Raw genomic sequence first — 18,260 nt, 5'->3', positions numbered from 1 at the left:
TAGTTTTACTCGTGAGCTGGCAAAGTTTAACATCACAGGACCACACTGCTCTCCTGGTAAACTGGCTGAGTTACAGAATAATCTAAAATTTGCATCTGAAACATTCAATCTAAAATAATATGTGATTTCCCAGAGATTCAGTATAAAATGAGAATTGAGTTCTCAGATTCATTCTAAGTTGGTTTGAACAGTGATTATGATGACAGGAGCTGTAGACATGATGTATATTCATCACAAAACTTTACTTTTTCATACAATAATAAAGAGTATGTAAATGAAATGTACAAATATATTTCATAACAAATTAAATTGACATTAAAATTAAATTTACTAAAATTTTCTAAATTGAATGCAATTATGGACCATAATAGGGAAAAAATGCCTTTTCAGCTGTGGGACCTGGCAGAGTGCTTTCTGTAGCATTAGGGTCAGAGGTACATACATATAACTCACTCATATCTTCATACATAACTGTTTGCCTTTGTACACACTTACAAAATCTTTACCTTTGTACAAATATGGACAGTCATTTACATGTGGTCATTTACACTTGTCATAAATCAGAGGGTCCAGCAGAAAACCCGAAAACACTAATTTTTCTCTCAGATATGGGTTAAAGGTGCTTGTTATCTAAGACACACAGGGTCGAAGGCCTTGTGATGCCTGTGCATATCTCTGCCCAAAAAATTGTTTGTCGCAGTAACACCTTGACACAGTAATACTTAGGGTTAACCCTCGGGGACAGTATCATCTTGTGCAAGGAGTGGTTCCTCTCTTCTCCCCTCATTCCTTGTTTGCACCATCATTGAGCCTCAGTAAGGAGGACAACAACCAAAATCCATCTCTCAATCAATCTCTGTGCCTTTTTATCATTTTACCAACAAATTCAAATGCCCAACAAAGCCCTCTTGTCATTCCACAAAGCGACTACAGTTGTTTCAAGGAAATGATAAATTACTCGATGTGACACTTGGACATCACTTTTGTCACCTCTGTGGGACAGGATTTAGTTAATTATCATATAGATTAACGGCAGCAAATCAGTGACTCCAGGGAATGAATCTAAAGGAGATGAATAATGCTTTAGATTCATGCTTTTGTCATCCTCTTTTGCAATACACCAAAAACAGTCAAGCAGCAGTATTACATTTCATTTAAGAACTCATTTGGCCTGAAGTTCAAAGGAGAAAATGGGAGATATTTTGTGTGTGCTACAGCACAATTTGACATCAGCAGAATTAACTTTTGTCTTAAGTTACCCTTGATTGATCCCCATAGAGAAATTCCTCTCTACTATTAACCCATCTTAAGTACAGAACAGCAGTGGCTAGAAGACACACAGGGACCAACTCAAGATCTGGTCAGTGCATTGGTCAGGGGCAGTGGCGCGAGCATCTGGTGTACTCACAGCTGGGCTTGAGGTAAGCCAGTGATAACGGTAATGATGAAAACTGTAGACTGAGCCCCATTATGGCTCTAACAGTAAATGAGTCCATCTCATTTCAGGTCTTTCCTTTGTTTTTCCAAATAAACAATAAATGATATAAATTGGCAATTACTTTCAGTTATTTATAGCTTAGCAATTTAGATAAAGCATACTTAAACTGAAACCAAGCTTTCGTAAAATTTCAAATTTCAAGTTTCAAGTTTATTTAGAGCCCGATATTCACTATTTAAAGTCTCAAAGGGCTTTACATGCCCACAACAAACAAAACAGGACAGCATCCCCTGACTTAATCCTCATAGTAGGCAAGAAAAAACTCCCAAAAACCCAGGTGTAACAGGGAAAAAATGGAAGAAATCTTGAGAAGGACCACAGAGAGCAGAAACCCCTTCATGGCCAGTCAGGTGTGCAATAGGAGCTGATCCAGAGAGCAATTACAAGTAACACAATAATAATGCAAAAGGAAATACACTAGCAAAAAGACAAAATAATAACAACAAAAGCAGGAGATGGGGGTGGCGATGAGGAGGAGGCTGACAGGGAGGGGTGAAGAGGATGGAGGGGAGCGAGGCAGAACTGGGGGGAAGACAGCAACACTCACACAAGACTTTCATCCTCAAGCATATGAGACACACGCACACTCAAAAGATGAAGGAAAATGAGAACATTATATGATTGTCAGGAAACATTAACAATAACTAGGGCTATACTGTGCAAAGACAATGTCTACCACAGCAACATATTTACTATTAACAATATAAATCTAATCGCCATAGATACATAAAGTAACAGTTTGTTGCGTAGCGCAGTATTTATTCAAAGATAGATGCATAGCATAGCATATATGATGTAAATAATCCTGTTAACAGTTAACATAAAGATTGTAAGATTAAGATCCTGTGACACCATAAACATAGCAAACAAGCAGAAAAACAATAAGATAGAATGATACATTGGCTAAATAAATAGATAAATGAGTAAACAAACACACATACAAACACACACATTTTGGAAATGCTACAACAGAACATGGACATAAACTATTTAAGATTTCTACACTAAAGCGAGCTAAAGCGTATAGAGCAAGAAATTTAGCTTTTAAGAATGTCAGCAACAAGTCCATCATATATCAAAATATATAACGGCTGTGTAAATATATTCATATGAGATCTCTTTGAATATTAACACTCTTTGAATTAACGTTAAGAATATTAACACACTTTGAATTCACGTTAAGAGTAAATACTGGTTGATTTAAAGATTTCATATTGCTTCAGAGGAGCTTAGTAGTAAGTGAAGCTCTTAGTTAAAAGTTATTTTAGACCATAGTTGTCATTCTTACTTAAATGTTCTTTTTTCCTTGCTTTTTGTTTGAAGAAAACCAGACAGGGGCTGGATTTAGCTTGTCAGAGCTTTTGAGCAGATGTCATAGGGGAAGCATTTTGTTTCTAATTTATTCCTTTGGAAATGTGACTGTGGCTGGTGTTTGGAAAACAGCCCACTAAACCTGGGAGCCCCTGTCTGGTCCAGAACATGGAATTGTTAGGGGCTAATGGTGCCGTGAAGCAGGGCAATGTTATCACGCATCTTAAAAGGCTGGGGATTGACATCCCGTTTTTACAGGAAATACATTTGAAAAATCAAGACCAAAACTATTTACACAGTAATTAGGCGGGGGAAATATTTCTATTCAGTTTTCTTTTTAAGCCTAGAGTACAGTTATACTCATAAAAAAGATTATACCTTTAATCTTAACTAGGATCATTTCAGATCCTCAAGGCAAATATATGAGTAATGGAGAAATTTTATGATATCTTTATAGATCTAGCCAGCTTTTACACCCCCAAATATAATTATTGATGATGAATGTTTCATATCAGCTTTCTTTAAAACACCTTGTCTAATCTGGACCCTCATAACTTGATAATGAATGGGGTTTTTAACCTAGCACTCAGTCCTGCTTTAGACAGATCATCAAACAGACCAGTTCCCCTTTCTAAATTAGCCAAAGTGATTCATACATTCTTGAATACATATAAAATAGCAGAACTAGGAGGTTCATGTTTCCAAACCAATATAGACGTTCCTATTTTTCGTCAGTCCGTTCTTAATCAAGGATTGCTTTCTGTCTGATTGACTGTAAGTTTTTATCAGCAGTAAGATGCTGTGACTATGAAGCAATTGTGTTATCTGATCGTGGCCTGCTGATGCTTCAGTTAGCATTCAGTCATAAATATATAACCAAGACATGGCCATCTAATAATAACTTATTATCAGATTAAATATTTGTTGAAGAGGTTCAGATCCATACTGAATCATGCCCTAACTACATACCTCCACAGAAGAGGTGATGCCACAGTTGCACAGGTGATGTTGTAAATCTGAAGTGAGCTCCTTTCTTTATTGGAAAGTAGTACATTACTTTGACAACACGGACCACTGTAGAAAATTGAACACCGTACCCTGTAGGATACAGTCTTATCATACAGGCGTCTGATGCCATGATTTTAAAATGGTCTTGTTAATGAAGGAGTGTTTCATAACAGTTACTTATGGTTCTATGGCCACCCTCTCTGTTTTGGATAGGATTTCTAAGACACCTACAGATTGCAGAGTATTTGATTTGGGGGGTAAGTCAGAGTGAAATGACAAGAAAATCTGCATAAAACCATAGTGCACATGAAAATTCATTAAGAGAATCAGACTTCATTTAAAAGAGAGTACATTTTACTTTTCATTTTTCTGCTCATCAGTTTTTAGGTTTTAGGAGAGGTGAAGCTGCAGCTGAAGTTAAGAAGAGGATGCTTATTCTAATTTCTGTGCACATCCAAAGCCATTTGGCCCTGTGCCTCTCTTCCTTCTCTTCTTCCTCCTTTTCTAAGATCCAATTACCCCTCAGCACTTCCCTGGGCAAACAGGCCACAATCCAGCAGACTTACACAACCCTTTCACTCTCATTCAACTTTAATATGACAAAATTCCAAATTAGAGTGTTGATGGCTAGAGCTATAACTTGTAATGAACGTGTTACAGTCATCTATCCAGGTGTTACTATTACTGTTATCTATCCAGCATCTCACAAGTTTGGGAGACAGGAAGGCTTGTATAGCTTCTCTCTGCTTTCTCTTCTCTTATGGTAGACATATTCCAGTGTGCAGTGTGTAATTGAAGCTCAGCTTTCATTCTGTCAAATTTGACAACATTCATTGGTTAGATGATTGGAGCCACCAGTGAGGACTTGACAGGAAAAGGCATACAGTAGTAGCAGCGTGTGGGGGTTTTGATAGAGGAAGCCCAAGAATACTTGCCATGGTAATGACATACACTGATCAGTAGTGTAGAGTGATTATTAGGCTATGGTAATATGTTTCACAGTAACCGTGCATCTAATCAATTCACCGTTGCTCTAGCCAACTCCATAAACCCTGTAGTAACCCATGGACTGCTAGCCCATAGAGCTGTCCTCTCAAATGGCACGCCTGGTCAACAGTATAGCCTCTTGAGTATATATAATATAGCCTCTGTCACAGTGGCAGTTAACCATGCAGTCTTAGCAAAGTGTTAGTTGGAAAAGTTCTTACTTTACTGCTGTCTTTTACTTACTTTACTGCTGCACTATGGCAATATCTCATGTCAGCCAAATGGCAACTTAGCAAAATCGTTTTGCAACAAAAAAGTCAACATCCATGTCTTACTACTACAGTGATCTCTGACCATCTACTCACTCTCTGGCTGAAATTCAGTTTATTAGCTGCTCATGTCAAACGGTTATGATTTGCATTTCTGATCTGATTGGTGTGAAGACAGTGGCAGGTTGGATTCCCTCACCCGCCCGCCAACAATTTACTGTATGTTCTCATGGAAGCCAAACATTCGCGCTCCTCCTTTACACATCCACTGGGCATTCGCTTCCAAAGTCCAGTCAGAGCAGAACAACACTTGATGGCGATTGGCTAGTTTTTCTAAAAAAAAAAAAAAAAAAGTGAGAGGAGGCCAAGTCTGGCTTCCCCTCGGTGACATGAAATGTCCTTGCGAAGCTACTGTAAAGCGAGAAACATAGAACGATGTGACGTTAAAAAGCTTTCCTGTCACCATAGTCACTGTAAAAATATAAGGTAGGCGACATAATCAAAACTGGAATATAATCACGTGAAGTTTCATCAAAATTTATTTCACGTGCTGTTATTGTTATAGAGATTTTCATGTCTCAAGTCATTTAATTCTGAGGAAGCCTGGCTTCCCCTGGCTGCAACTAGTAGTCGCCAATGGAATATAGAGGGTTAGATGTCAGCAAAACACACACACACAAACTTGAGAATCCAATGAAGCTTGTTATTTTCAAGCATATTTCAAAAATGCTTAAAGCAGCCTAACAAGACTCAGCCCTACCTGACTCAGTATGCCACCCAACTCCTGGTACAGGCCATGGTTATCTCTCGGCTCGACTACTGTAATGCCCTTCTAGCAGGTCTCCCAGCTTACACAGTGAAACCCCTACAGATGGTCCAGAATCCGGCGGCGCGTCTGGTTTTTAATGAGCCTAAGAGGGCGCATGTCACACCGCTACTTATCGACCTCCACTGGCTACCCACAGCCGCCCGAATCAAATTCAAACCACTAACGCTCACTTACAGAGTGACTTCTGCATCCGCACCCATCTACCTAAACTCACTAAACACGGGCTTATGCTCCTTCTCATCCACTGCGTTCCTCCAAGGAATGTCGTCTAGCCTTGCCACCCCTACACACAAGGCAGTCTCAGTACAGACTGTTTTTGCGTGTGGTTTCCCAATGGTGGAACAAGCTACCAACTGCCATCCAAGCAGGGGCGTCCCTCTCTATTTTAAAGAACTACCATCCGAGCAGGGGCGTCCCTCTCTATTTTAAAGAACTACCATCCGAGCAGGGGCGTCCCTCTCTATTTTAAAGAACTACCATCCAAGCAGGGGCGTCCCTCTCTATTTTAAAGAACTGCCATCCGAGCAGGGGCGTCCCTCTCTATCTCCAAGAACCTCTTGAAGACTCACCTTTTCCCAGAACACCTCCTCTCCTAACAACTAACACCTCTAACCCCCTAATACGCCTTACTCACACCTAAGGTGCTCTTCTCTATCTATTCTCCTGCCTCTATCTTGAGGGAAACTCGCACTTATTACTTATTGCTCGCACTTAGCGCCTACTCTCCAGTCTCTCGCTATCCTGGCGCTTGGATTGTTAGCTTTAGCTAGCTTTATCTAATGCTAACTAATCTTACTAACTGTAAATTATGTATTGGCCACAGACGCATTGAGGTTACCCTTTATAACAGTTTAAAAGTTGGCCAGTGTGAGTAAGATTCAGTGTGAGGGCACAAATATGGCATCGGATTTAATTTCTCATGAATGTTCATGCTTTTTTGAATGTTGTTCGTACAACAATATATTATAAAGACTAAAGTCTGTCTGTGTGTTTTTGTGTACAATATGCATTTTAAGACTATGAAGAGCTAATTTTTTCATTTAATGCTATTTAATAATGTTTTTATTTAATGCCATTTAGTAAACTACAGTACAGACCTACAAGAAATGAAATGCATGCAAACTCCCTTAAAACAATGGTGCACCGTAATCCCAATCGTTCAGATAAATTAATTCCATTACACTGTGTAAATTTAAAATGTCCTTATGAATTCTACTGACTTAAACTTTTAGTTGTTATAACACGTAATCAAATTTTTAGTTATGTCGACTAAGACCTTTTGATTAATTTCAAATCACTTCTTGATTAAGTAATATGAACTCCAGATTATTAAATCACTATAATTAAAAAATTTGGAGCTCCAACGTCCGATGTCAGCACCACGGTGTATTATGGGCAGTCTCCGCTTACATTCGACCTAGCAAACTCTCTACAACGATTGAAAAGAGTTTTTTAAAAAGAGAATGGTCACCACAGTCCTCATTACAACTGCTTTGCATTTAGTGCAGTGCTTGGCTGAGAAGCCAGAGGTGCAAAGCTACCATGTATGAGATGATGACTGAACGCCTCTGAGTGGGAATCTTGTACGTATGTAAAAGAATCATTTTGGGTTGTAGTATAAGAGGTTGTAAGTAATCCCTGCTACCCAACGCTCCTTTCATGTAGGAAAGCAAGGAAGCGATTGGGGAGAGGGGTCGTCAGCTCTTGGGAGAACGGGCATATCCAGCAATGACGATCTACTTCGGGGTACGGTCCTGTAGGCAATAACATTATATGTGGTTATATTAAATGAAAGTACTCGATGAAATCGTGTAAAATTAACAACATTTATGCAGTGAAATTAAATAAATCTGCTTGACTCATTTGGTAGGTACTGATTTTCACTAATCAGTTTCACACTATTTTTTTGAGGGACGCATTTAAAAATTACTCAAATAATTTGGGTCATTTTATGTGATTTATCTTGAGTGTATTTAAACACTATACACTTGCTTAATATTATTGCGTATAATATAGCTGCCTCACCTTTTGGAGTAGTTCCAGCATATAATTTTTTTACAGTGTAGCGTAAACTGACTATGATGTAAATCCCCGGTTCAATTTAATTCTGTTAATTTAATAGTCATGTATAACGATGTGTATGTTTTTCCTGTTTGTATTTTCAGTTCTACAACAAAAACATTGCTTCAGTAAAATCAATAAAAGTTATGTCTTTATTTGAAAATGCTTAGCTGTTCGTTAGCTGTCTAGCTACGCAGCATAGTAACGCACTTTGAGGGCAGAATACACACCACAGACAAGATGCTTTGACCACTAATTTACTCACCAAAGCAACAATGCTTTGAACATTCCTTTCATATATAAGTTTGAGTAAAATAGTATTACCCTTTAAATAACTGATTCCCCTAAATAAAAATTGAATGATTTTAATATATGCATTTGATTTTAAGATGGCAGCCTTTCCCTTCTGCTCCTATCCCAGATGTAAGAATTACATTTAAGAGTTTAAGAATATAAATTTAAGAGTGAAATTAGAAGTTATTTTAATCCACTTGGTGTTTAACATGAATGACATGGCTTGTCATTGCACTACTTTCCTGACACACTGTCTAACTAATCAGTTTAATGCAGTTCCAGACTGAATGCTACCCCTCATTATTCTCTGATTTTCAGATATAGGCCCTACCTACCGATGTGTGAAACAGAGCATGCGCCAGTTCACAACAGAAATGCTCCCAAACATGTAACTGTTCAATTTGTCAGTTCAAATTGACCACTTTCTATGATTAGTTTGAAATATGTTCTACTTATCTCATGATCTGCGTCAAGTGTGGATTGGGGGTGGTGGGGGTTTAGGGTGACAGCTGGGAGACGAGGGAGCGCGAGAGTGAACAGAACAGTCTGTAGCCTATGTGGTGTGCGTCCCTGTTTCTTGGAGTAGGCATTGCCTGTTATCACGAGGAGTTTTCAGTTTCAGATTAACTAAAGGATATCGTATTTCGTTAATAATTCTATAAAAAAACAGGCATTTTATTAATAATTTCAGGCAATTTTTTAATTTCATTTTTTGATAAGGAGAGGACTGGTATACCGAGCAAAATGATGGATCCCCTTTACGCAAACGGAAATTGGACCAATGATTCTCTTGCTAATGACACCATAGTAATTTCAAATCAGTTTATTCAACCAGTGTGGCAGATTGTTCTATGGGCAATCGCTTACAGCATGATAGTTATTGTGTCGGTAGTTGGCAACATCACAGTCATATGGATCGTTTTAGCACATAAACGGATGAGAACTGTGACCAACTATTTTCTGGTCAATCTTGCTTTTGCGGAGGTGTCGATGTCAGCGTTCAACACCGTTATCAATTTTGCTTATGCAGTGCACAATGAGTGGTACTTTGGGCTGGTATACTGCCGTTTCCACAACTTCTTTCCCATCGCCGCCGTCTTCGCAAGCATTTACTCTATGACTGCAATAGCACTGGACAGGTAAGTTATTCCAGTATGTCCGTGTTTAGACGTTTTTCCCCGACTTTTTTCCAGGAATCACAAAGGAGGTGTGTAGCAACTCGTAATGTAATAACTGCGCATAAGATCATGAAGGTAAGCCTACATAATGTAATTTAAAAAAATGTAATTAAAAACTCATAATGTAATAATATGCCTATAATGTAATAAAAATGTTGATCGCATAATGCAACATCTTTTTGCGCATAATGTAATACGTTATTACGTTATATGCCAGTTACTACATTATAAAGTGAGTTAGGGTTAGGGTTAGAGTTGGTAGAGCCTGTGTCTACCAACCCTAACCCTAATTCTAACCCAACATTTTTATTAGGCCTACATTATAGGCATATGATCATGAGTTTTATTACATTTTATTACATTATGCTCAGTTATTACATTATGAGTTGCTACAAGGTGCCATGAGCTGAATGGTCGTGTAGGCTATAGTTACACAAGCAGTAAACATATGCGTGCTAACTTTCGTGCCAAATCGTTGAAAGTAAGAACCCACAGTGCGTCTCGCATTGGTCGCTGCAGTGACTGTGCCATCCGAAAATTATATTTTACGGTTGCTCCTGTAAGGTTCTGTTCTGTCGGAGCCAGGCGAATGACGTTTTTAAAAATGACCGTAGGGATGTAAAGATGCAGACAGTTTCAGTGCATGTACATAAAATGCTTCAAGTCAGACTTTAACCCCGTGGCACCTCAAACCTCATCATTTTTACGCTTGCTTCGACCACAATACGCCACCGAACTGTGGGCTCAGTCACTGACAGGGGAGCAAAGCTTACAGCATATCCTGTGCTCATGTCAGAGCAAAACACATAACATGACCAGAATAATACATTCACCCATCAAATGATTGTTTGAAGGAGCAGCAGCAAATATCCAGTTCCCAGACTGTAACTAAGATTGATTAAATAATGTTAATGTTAATGTTAATTAAATAATAATGAAGCTGTGTCAGATTATCAACTGTCTCCATCCTTGGCAGTTTCTGTCATAGCCTGTCAGGGTCGTTTGGGAGTTGACTGGGTGTTAGATTTGAGTGAAAACAATTTTATCCTCCTTAATATTCTATCCTTGTAATTTTCATGACCAGTAAATATGAAGAAGTGATGTACACCTACATTCCATTGGTTAACATTGAGTTCACCCTAACCCTAACCCTAAACAAATACATTTAGTTAAGGATGTCGTGAAGAGTCTGCTGAATGCTAAAGAATTTCATTACATTTCTACACTGCTGTTAAACCCAAAACTGACCAGAACCTCTCAGAAGGGAAACATATCAGGCTCTCCTACACAATGGACATTAGGCGTAACAGCAAACCTCCCAAAAGAAGCATTATTGAAAACAAACAAACAAACAAACTGGTGGCTCCTGACAAACAAAAACAATTCAAAGAGGTAAAAATCTACTGTTGATACACATATAATAGAGTGTCACACCTGTAATGTCAGTATTACACGCCATGCTAATGGGGCATATAGGAGCCTTAACTTTCTTATCTTGCCATATTAGACTACATCTAAAGATGTCACAGCACTCACAGCAGTTTAAATCCAAGCACTTAAAGACATTCAGCTCAGCTTTAACTGTGCAGAATGTGTTCTTCCTTAGGTATATGGCTATAATCCACCCTTTGCAGCAGCGGCTGTCATCCACAGAGACCAAGCTGGTGGTGGGAGTGATCTGGGTGCTAGCTGCTCTCTTGGCTTTCCCTCAGTACTACTATTCCAGCACAGCCCAGCTGCCTGGGCGGGTAGTCTGCTACATTGACTGGCCTGAGTACACTCTATGGGACTTCAAAAAGATGTGAGTTGCTTATACACACCAGCCATGGATAACTTTATTGCACTAATTTGAATGAATGAGTTTATCCCATTGATAAGTTATCGATTTTGAAAAAGTACTGAGTGGACTGATAATTGTGACACTTTGTCAGAGTTCATACTAATGGGGTCATTTAAGTTGGGTTATTAATCCTCAATCGTATTAATCCTCAATCGCACATGGACTCTAATCTTTTTGAAGTGAGTTCAGACTATAGCAGGACTGGAGAATACCAGTTGGATGAGTTTACTCCCATCATACACACTGTGTCATATTAGTTGCCCTAAGACAGTCTCTCCTTGTAATGTTCTATTTATATTAGAGAGAGAGAGAGAGAGAGAGAGAAAGAGAGAGAGAGAGTGAGAGAGAGAGAGAGGGGGGGGGAGAGAGAGAGAGAGAGAGAGAGACAGAGAGAGAGAGAGAAAGAGAGAGAGAGAGAGGGGGGGGGGGGGAGAGAGAGAGAGAGACAGAGAGAGAGAGAGAAAGAGAGAGAGAGAGAAAGAGAGAGAGAGAGAGGGGGGGGGGAGAGAGAGAGAGAGAGAGTAAAAGAGGCGATATACAGTGGTAAAGAAAATCACAAATATGAAACCAATGACACAATGTTCATAGTAGACTGAAGCAAATATTCAAGAGCGGACTTTCAAAAAACAACATCAATGTCTAAAAATGTTTAACAAGTAGACTGACATGATCAAGATGAATACAATGAATAATTTTCAAATGCTTTTTTTTCCCTGTCTGGAACAAAACCCATTGCATTTGGTCTGACTGCGTCATGTCTGATGAAACCAAATTGGAGCAAAGACAATGTGTACCTCAAGCATCCATTTGATCTGGGTTTTTTCTATCTGTCTTTACTTGCTGTAAATTAACATTTGGTTTATCTGTACTCGTAACTTGTATTTCTTGCGTATAACTCAGCTCCTGTCTCACATATAGTGTCAGTGACCTCTCGGTGCAGTAGGGTGTCAGGTGTGCATAGAGTGGGCTTATTTTCATAAATCACTGAACCATTTTCCACTCAGTGCAATCAATCTTTCTGCTGGCTTAGTCTGGCCTTCAACTAAACGAATATGTTCCCCAGCAATCAGCTGATCTACATTATTTACAATATCTGATTGCATCTTAAATATTCTCTCAAAAAGATCCTCTGTCACTTTCATTACCATTTCCCAAGTTTTGTAAGCCTTTAAATAGGTATTTTGTGCAGCTGTCAGGAAAAAATCTATTTAAAAAAAGCTATAAAAAATTTATTACTAAAGCAGAATCTTGGGAAATATCCCTGAAGGGTATCGATACAAGATTAGGTATTAGATTTGGGGCCTTATTGACATAAATAGATCATTGTTCATGTGTGTGTGTGTGTGTGTGTGTGTGTAAGCCTCTCACCGTTACCTGCAGAAACACGGTTGGACTGAGATGCATAAACACTGTGAAATCTCTGTGAAAGAGGCATTTTCCTCATCTTCCTGGTGAAAAATTAAAACAACATTAAGAATGAAGAGGACATTGTATAAGGCTGACTGTTGAATATTTTGACTGTCCTTCCTGTAAGTCTAGAGTCCTCTGAGAGAAAGCGCCCAGCTGAATTTGCATGACTGTAGCAGCCAGTCAGTCTTCCAAACCAGTGATGCATGAACTTTTTAGTTTGCTTGTTTTTTCAAGAGATCCCAAACGCCAGAAAATGTAGTACTTATTTATGTTATCTGTTGCAGATCCCACCATTGTAGTCTATGCTTCCCCTCTTCGTCTATATGTCGCCATGCCGCAAATAAACGTCTTTTATACCAAGTACTGAGTCAGTTATTCATTAAATGTGGGAACAGACAGTAGCTCTGTTACAGTCAGATTCAAATGATGTTAAGCTTTTAATTATTAAACATAATCTACTGTAGAAGGGGATGATGTGTCCCTCTAGGAGCTTTAATCTGATCTAATATATAAATTTACCTGCTTTTGCTTAGCCCTGTTTGTCATACTCTCACCAAAGAGGTCTTTCTTTGTTTTTTCCTTTCTCTCTCTCTCTCTCTCTCTCTCTCTCTCAGGTACTACGTCTCTTTGGTAGTGTTAATCTACTCACTGCCTTTACTTGTAATGGGTTGTGCCTATTTGGTGGTGGGACTGAGCTTGTGGGCCAGTGAGATCCCAGGAGATTCCTCAGATCGCTACTGTGAGCAACTTGCTGCTAAGCGTAAGGTATCCACCTATGGTCCTCACGCCTCGTTTGTAGGTCCGGGGGTTGGACAGTTTGCAATGCCACACCAGTTTGGGAAGTTTATAAGACGATGTTTATACATAAATTTATCTACATATATGTCCTTTTTCACCAGTATTTATAAGTTTTGCTAACATGGTTCATGACATGAGCTGTCCTGTGGCTGTAGCTGCAATCTCCTATTTCCATTCTTGGGCAAAAGCACCAGTAAGACACATTACATGGTGCAAGAGTTGCAAAAGATGGCATAGTAAAAAGTCAGGAATGAAGTAGTTTTGCAAACCACACAGCATTGCAGTTTTACAGCTCCCCCTTAATCTGCTCTTCCTCTCTGATAATGTTAATGATATTCTTGTTTAGGCCATGAGCATTCAGCTGAACATTCAGCTCTTTGACTATCCTGCTTTACCTGTACCTCTCAGGTGGTGAAAATGATGGTAGTGGTAGTGTGCACCTTTGCTATCTGCTGGCTGCCCTTTCACATCTACTTCCTACTGCACCAGTTCTTCCCACACTTGTTTGAGGAGCGCTTCATCCAGCAGGTGTACTTGGGAATTATGTGGCTTGCCATGAGTTCAACTATGTACAACCCCTTCATTTACTGTCTCCTTAATGACAGGTATCACAGTTAGAAGGTCTTCACCTGTAGACCATGCTTTTTCACTCATAAGGTATGTATGGCTCTCATGTGTCACACTACTGCACATAGTCTGTGCTTCCTGTTCCATTGCAGGTTCCGTGCAGGCTTCCAGCGAGCGTTTGGCTGGTGTCCTTGCATCTCTGCAGGTTCATACGAAGGTTTGGACCTCAAGTCCACCCAACCTCTTCAGAGGCAAGTTAGCATGTACAGGGCTAGCCGCATGGAAACCACTGTCTCCACGGTGATACAGCCTGTCGGGGAGGATCTTCAGGGAAGCCAGAATCATCATTCCCTGGATTTGACCTCAAATGGCTCCTTGCACAGTGCATCTAAGACTGTTTCTGAGCCATCCAGCTTCTACCCCCAGTAACAATACAGTCTTTTAAGGGTGACAGCTGTGCCCGCGCTAACTTGAATCTAATGATGAGAGTGTGAACGCTACAAAACTCAAGATCTTCCAACTGAAGCAGTTAATGATAGTTCATGTCTGGCCTGGTCACAGTGCTGTCATTTTAGACTATGCCAGCTCACATTGTAAATGGGTTGAGTTAAGGACAGGTTTTATGCAATGTTAGACATATGTAGTTATATTTCTGTTTGAGTACAACTCCTATATGTGTTTAATTTTATATTTTATTGTATATTTACCACCTAAATCTGTAGTAAATCCCTTAACCTTCCTCGCCCCTTCACACAACAGAGTAGAGTGTAACACCATTTTCATCATTTCAAAATGGCAATTGTGCATATGTCAGACACTCTGAGCTGAACAGAGGGTACTACTGAAACAGTCATGGGTTAGGGTTAGGGTTAGGGAAAACTGAAACAGTCACGGGTTAGGGTTAGGGTTAGGGAAAACTGAAACAGTCTCGGGTTAGGGTTAGGGTTAGGGTTAGGGAAAACTGAAATAGTCACGGGTCTGCTACTCCTGCTTGGCAGCCGTTCAGTGACTCTACTGTGATACAGCTGACTCGGGGCTCCATTTGTAGTGTGGGAGGAAACTCAAACTTAATATGTCCTCATCAGTGGCCATCAATCATCAGTCACCTACCCAGACATTCTAAAACCTGCTGGGTTTGTTTGGGAAAACTCAGCCTTGTGCCTCCCTTAGCAACCACTCTCAGCTGTCCATCAAGGTTACTGTGGGTCATTGTGGACAGAACAGACAGAATGGTGGTGAGGAATGGGCTGCACCTGTTCTAACAGATCACTGAACTGTGGAGGTGACAATACGAGCATCAGACTTGACTGCAGGGTCATGGTATAAATAGCCAAGAAGGGAGGACAAAAGTTAGATAAAAAGAACATAGTGTCTCCTGCTGCTCCTTTAAAGTCTACAACACTAGGACAAACAGAGATATTCTACAGTCAATGTATGCTGTCTCTGTTTTAAAGGTATCTCTCTTTATAAGCTGTGTAGCAGTCTTTATGTCTCCGCTTGTGTGGTGGTAATGGTTCAGCCAGTCCATTTTTATAGTAGAAGTATGGCATTTGTAATGAAAAGTTTAGTCCATGCACAGAAACCCTTCCAGGTTCCCATCAACCTCGTTAACATATTGATCATATGGAGCCTAGAAGACCCCTTCACTTTACATCCTGTTGAGAAAGTCCCAAATGACTTAATGTGCATTTTTACTGTGAACAGATCCTTTAGACCCCAACTGCATTCGGATCACATGGATCTTTCTCAGCCATACTGCTTGGCATTCGTTATTACTGTACAGATCCGACATCCTTAAGATGACCTATGACATATAATAACTGTAATAATTAAATAATAACGATTTTCTGAGGTGCTCTTCTCCAGGAGAAGATGGTAGACTTCTATTTTAGATGAGATTACTAGCTCTTTCCTTATCAGATAAAGAGTTTCTATCAGTTGTATCAGTTTCCAGTGACAGTCTCGTCAACTTCGTACTAATTAAGCAAATATAAAACAAATATTTTCATCAGTACAATCTGTTATTGCCTCAGTAGCACAGCAGAGGCATTTGGTATAGGTGAATTGTTTGTTCTTCACAACAGACTGTTTCTGTGGATATCCTAATGAATATACATATAACCTATTCTTTCCATTCTATGTGTATGAATATACATATAACCTATTCCTGCTATTCTATGTGTATGAAAATACATATAACCTATTCCTGCCATTCTATGTGTATGAACTTTGTACATATACTGTCTGAATTACTAGTACATATAAGTTAATGCTTTCATTGTTGTCTCTTGGACATAGAGAGATCTGTATGTATATGCTTTGTCTGTACTTGTTTATTTGTGTGTGTTTGTGTTTGTAAGGCTCTCACAGCTGTTACAGCACAAATTATGGATTCTCTTCATCTGCTGGGCAGGTGTGAGTAATGCTTTGATCCTCACAATGGAACAGAAGGGGCACCATCGCAGCCGCACTGCCTCTGAGGGCAGATGCAGCCTTGTGAGAATCAGCCCCTGCTCTGTCTCACAGCTGTATTGGGGTCACCACAGCAAGACATTCCTGTCCTTAACTGATGTCTCTGGTATTATAGCATTAACAGAATAACAGGGATAGTGTGGACAAGTCTACTTGGACTGCTCTCAGTTGTCAGACTTGTGTTTGACCAGTTTGACCAGTGGAGTCTCTCCAGGCCTGGTAACTGGTAACTGCTATTTCCAAGCCCGTCATGCACCCAGCGCATTGAGTTTCTGTAAATTCACATAAATTGTAAATCATTTTCTGGAACAATTTCTGTAAGAAACCTACAGACCATGGCAGAACCAAAAGACCACTCGTTAACTGTTACTTACTCTTTAGTCATGAAAAAGATTTAGTCATTTGAACATGACTTTGAGAATTAGAATTGAGAATGGCTACGCCAACTATGAAAGACCTGTGGTCTACTGGGAATAGGTTATATGCTTCCACTTTGTGAATAAAATGCATGTTGTGGCTCATAAATGTCAATAAACCATTTTAAACCTTTTTTTATCATTGCTTTCAGCTGATAATGAGAATGAGAATAAACATGCACATACGTTCTCACAAACACACACACACACACACACACACACACATTCCCGAAAGTAAATTCAGCTGAAAGCTTAGAGTGACCAATACAAATTTTCTGGTAAACTATCAAACATACTGTGCGACAGTATGACAGTATGACTGGCTGTATGACAGTATGACAGTATGACTATATGTGTGTAGGACTGTTTGACTGTGTGATAGTACAACTGTATAACAGTATGACTATAAACATTAAGACTATATGTCTATAGGACAGTATGACTATAAATATTATGACTATATGTCAATAGCACAGTATGACTGTATTACAGTATGACTATATAACATTATGACTATATGTCAATAGCACAGTATGACTGTATTACAGTATGACTATATAACATTATGACTACATGTCTATAAGACAGTATGACTGTATTACAGTATGACTATATAACATTATGACTGTATGTCAATAGCACAGTATGACTGTATTACAGTATGACTATATAACATTAGAACTATATGTCTGTAGGACAGTATGACTGTATTACAGTATGACTATATAACATTAGAACTATATGTCTGTAGGACAGTATGACTGTATGACAGTATGACTCTATAACATTATGATTATATGTCTATAGGACAGTATGACTGTATTACAGTATGACTATATAACATTAGAACTATATGTCTATAGGACAGTATGACTGTATGACAGTATGACTATATAACATTAGAACTATATGTCTGTAGGACAGTATGACTATATAACATTAGAACTATATGTCCATAGGACAGTATGACTGTATGACAGTATGACTATATAACATTAGAACTATATGTCTATAGGACAGTATGACTGTATTACAGTATGACTATATAACATTATGACTATATGTCTAAAGGACAGTATGACTGTATTACAGTATGACTATATAACATTAGAACTATATGTCGATAGGACAGTATGACTGTATGACAGTATGACTATATAACATTAGAACTATATGTCTGTAGGACAGTATGACTGTATTACAGTATGACTCTATAACATTATGATTATATGTCTATAGGACAGTATGACTGTATTACAGTATGACTATATAACATTAGAACTATATGTCTATAGGATAGTATGACCGTATTACAGTATGAC

At 39.0% G+C, this 18,260-nt stretch overlaps 1 protein-coding gene across 1 annotated transcript; it reads left to right on the top strand.

The window, feature by feature from the left end:
• The first annotated feature begins 9,004 nt into the window (after positions 1-9,004).
• Positions 9,005-14,479, top strand: tacr1b (tachykinin receptor 1b). The gene is made up of 5 exons (XM_030768139.1): positions 9,005-9,396; positions 11,042-11,236; positions 13,300-13,450; positions 13,892-14,088; positions 14,203-14,479. The coding sequence occupies exons 1-5, from the start codon at positions 9,005-9,007 to the stop codon at positions 14,477-14,479; spliced, it is 1,212 nt and encodes a 403-aa protein (XP_030623999.1).
• The last annotated feature ends 3,781 nt before the right edge of the window (positions 14,480-18,260 follow it).

This window comes from Chanos chanos, chromosome 3 (genome assembly GCF_902362185.1).
Source record: "Chanos chanos chromosome 3, fChaCha1.1, whole genome shotgun sequence".
In the NCBI taxonomy this organism is placed as follows: Eukaryota; Metazoa; Chordata; class Actinopteri; order Gonorynchiformes; family Chanidae; genus Chanos; species Chanos chanos.
This window is presented reverse-complemented; position numbering and strand designations above follow the sequence as displayed.

Bases quoted from the DNA above. Each gene is read 5' to 3' on its own strand.
- tacr1b (XM_030768139.1), top strand. From the start codon at position 9,005: ATGGATCCCCTTTACGCAAACGGAAATTGGACCAATGATTCTCTTGCT. The intron at 11,237-13,299 runs GTGAGTTGCTTA...TCTCTCTCTCAG, and splicing joins CTATGGGACTTCAAAAAGAT to GTACTACGTCTCTTTGGTAG. The intron at 13,451-13,891 runs GTATCCACCTAT...TGTACCTCTCAG, and splicing joins AACTTGCTGCTAAGCGTAAG to GTGGTGAAAATGATGGTAGT.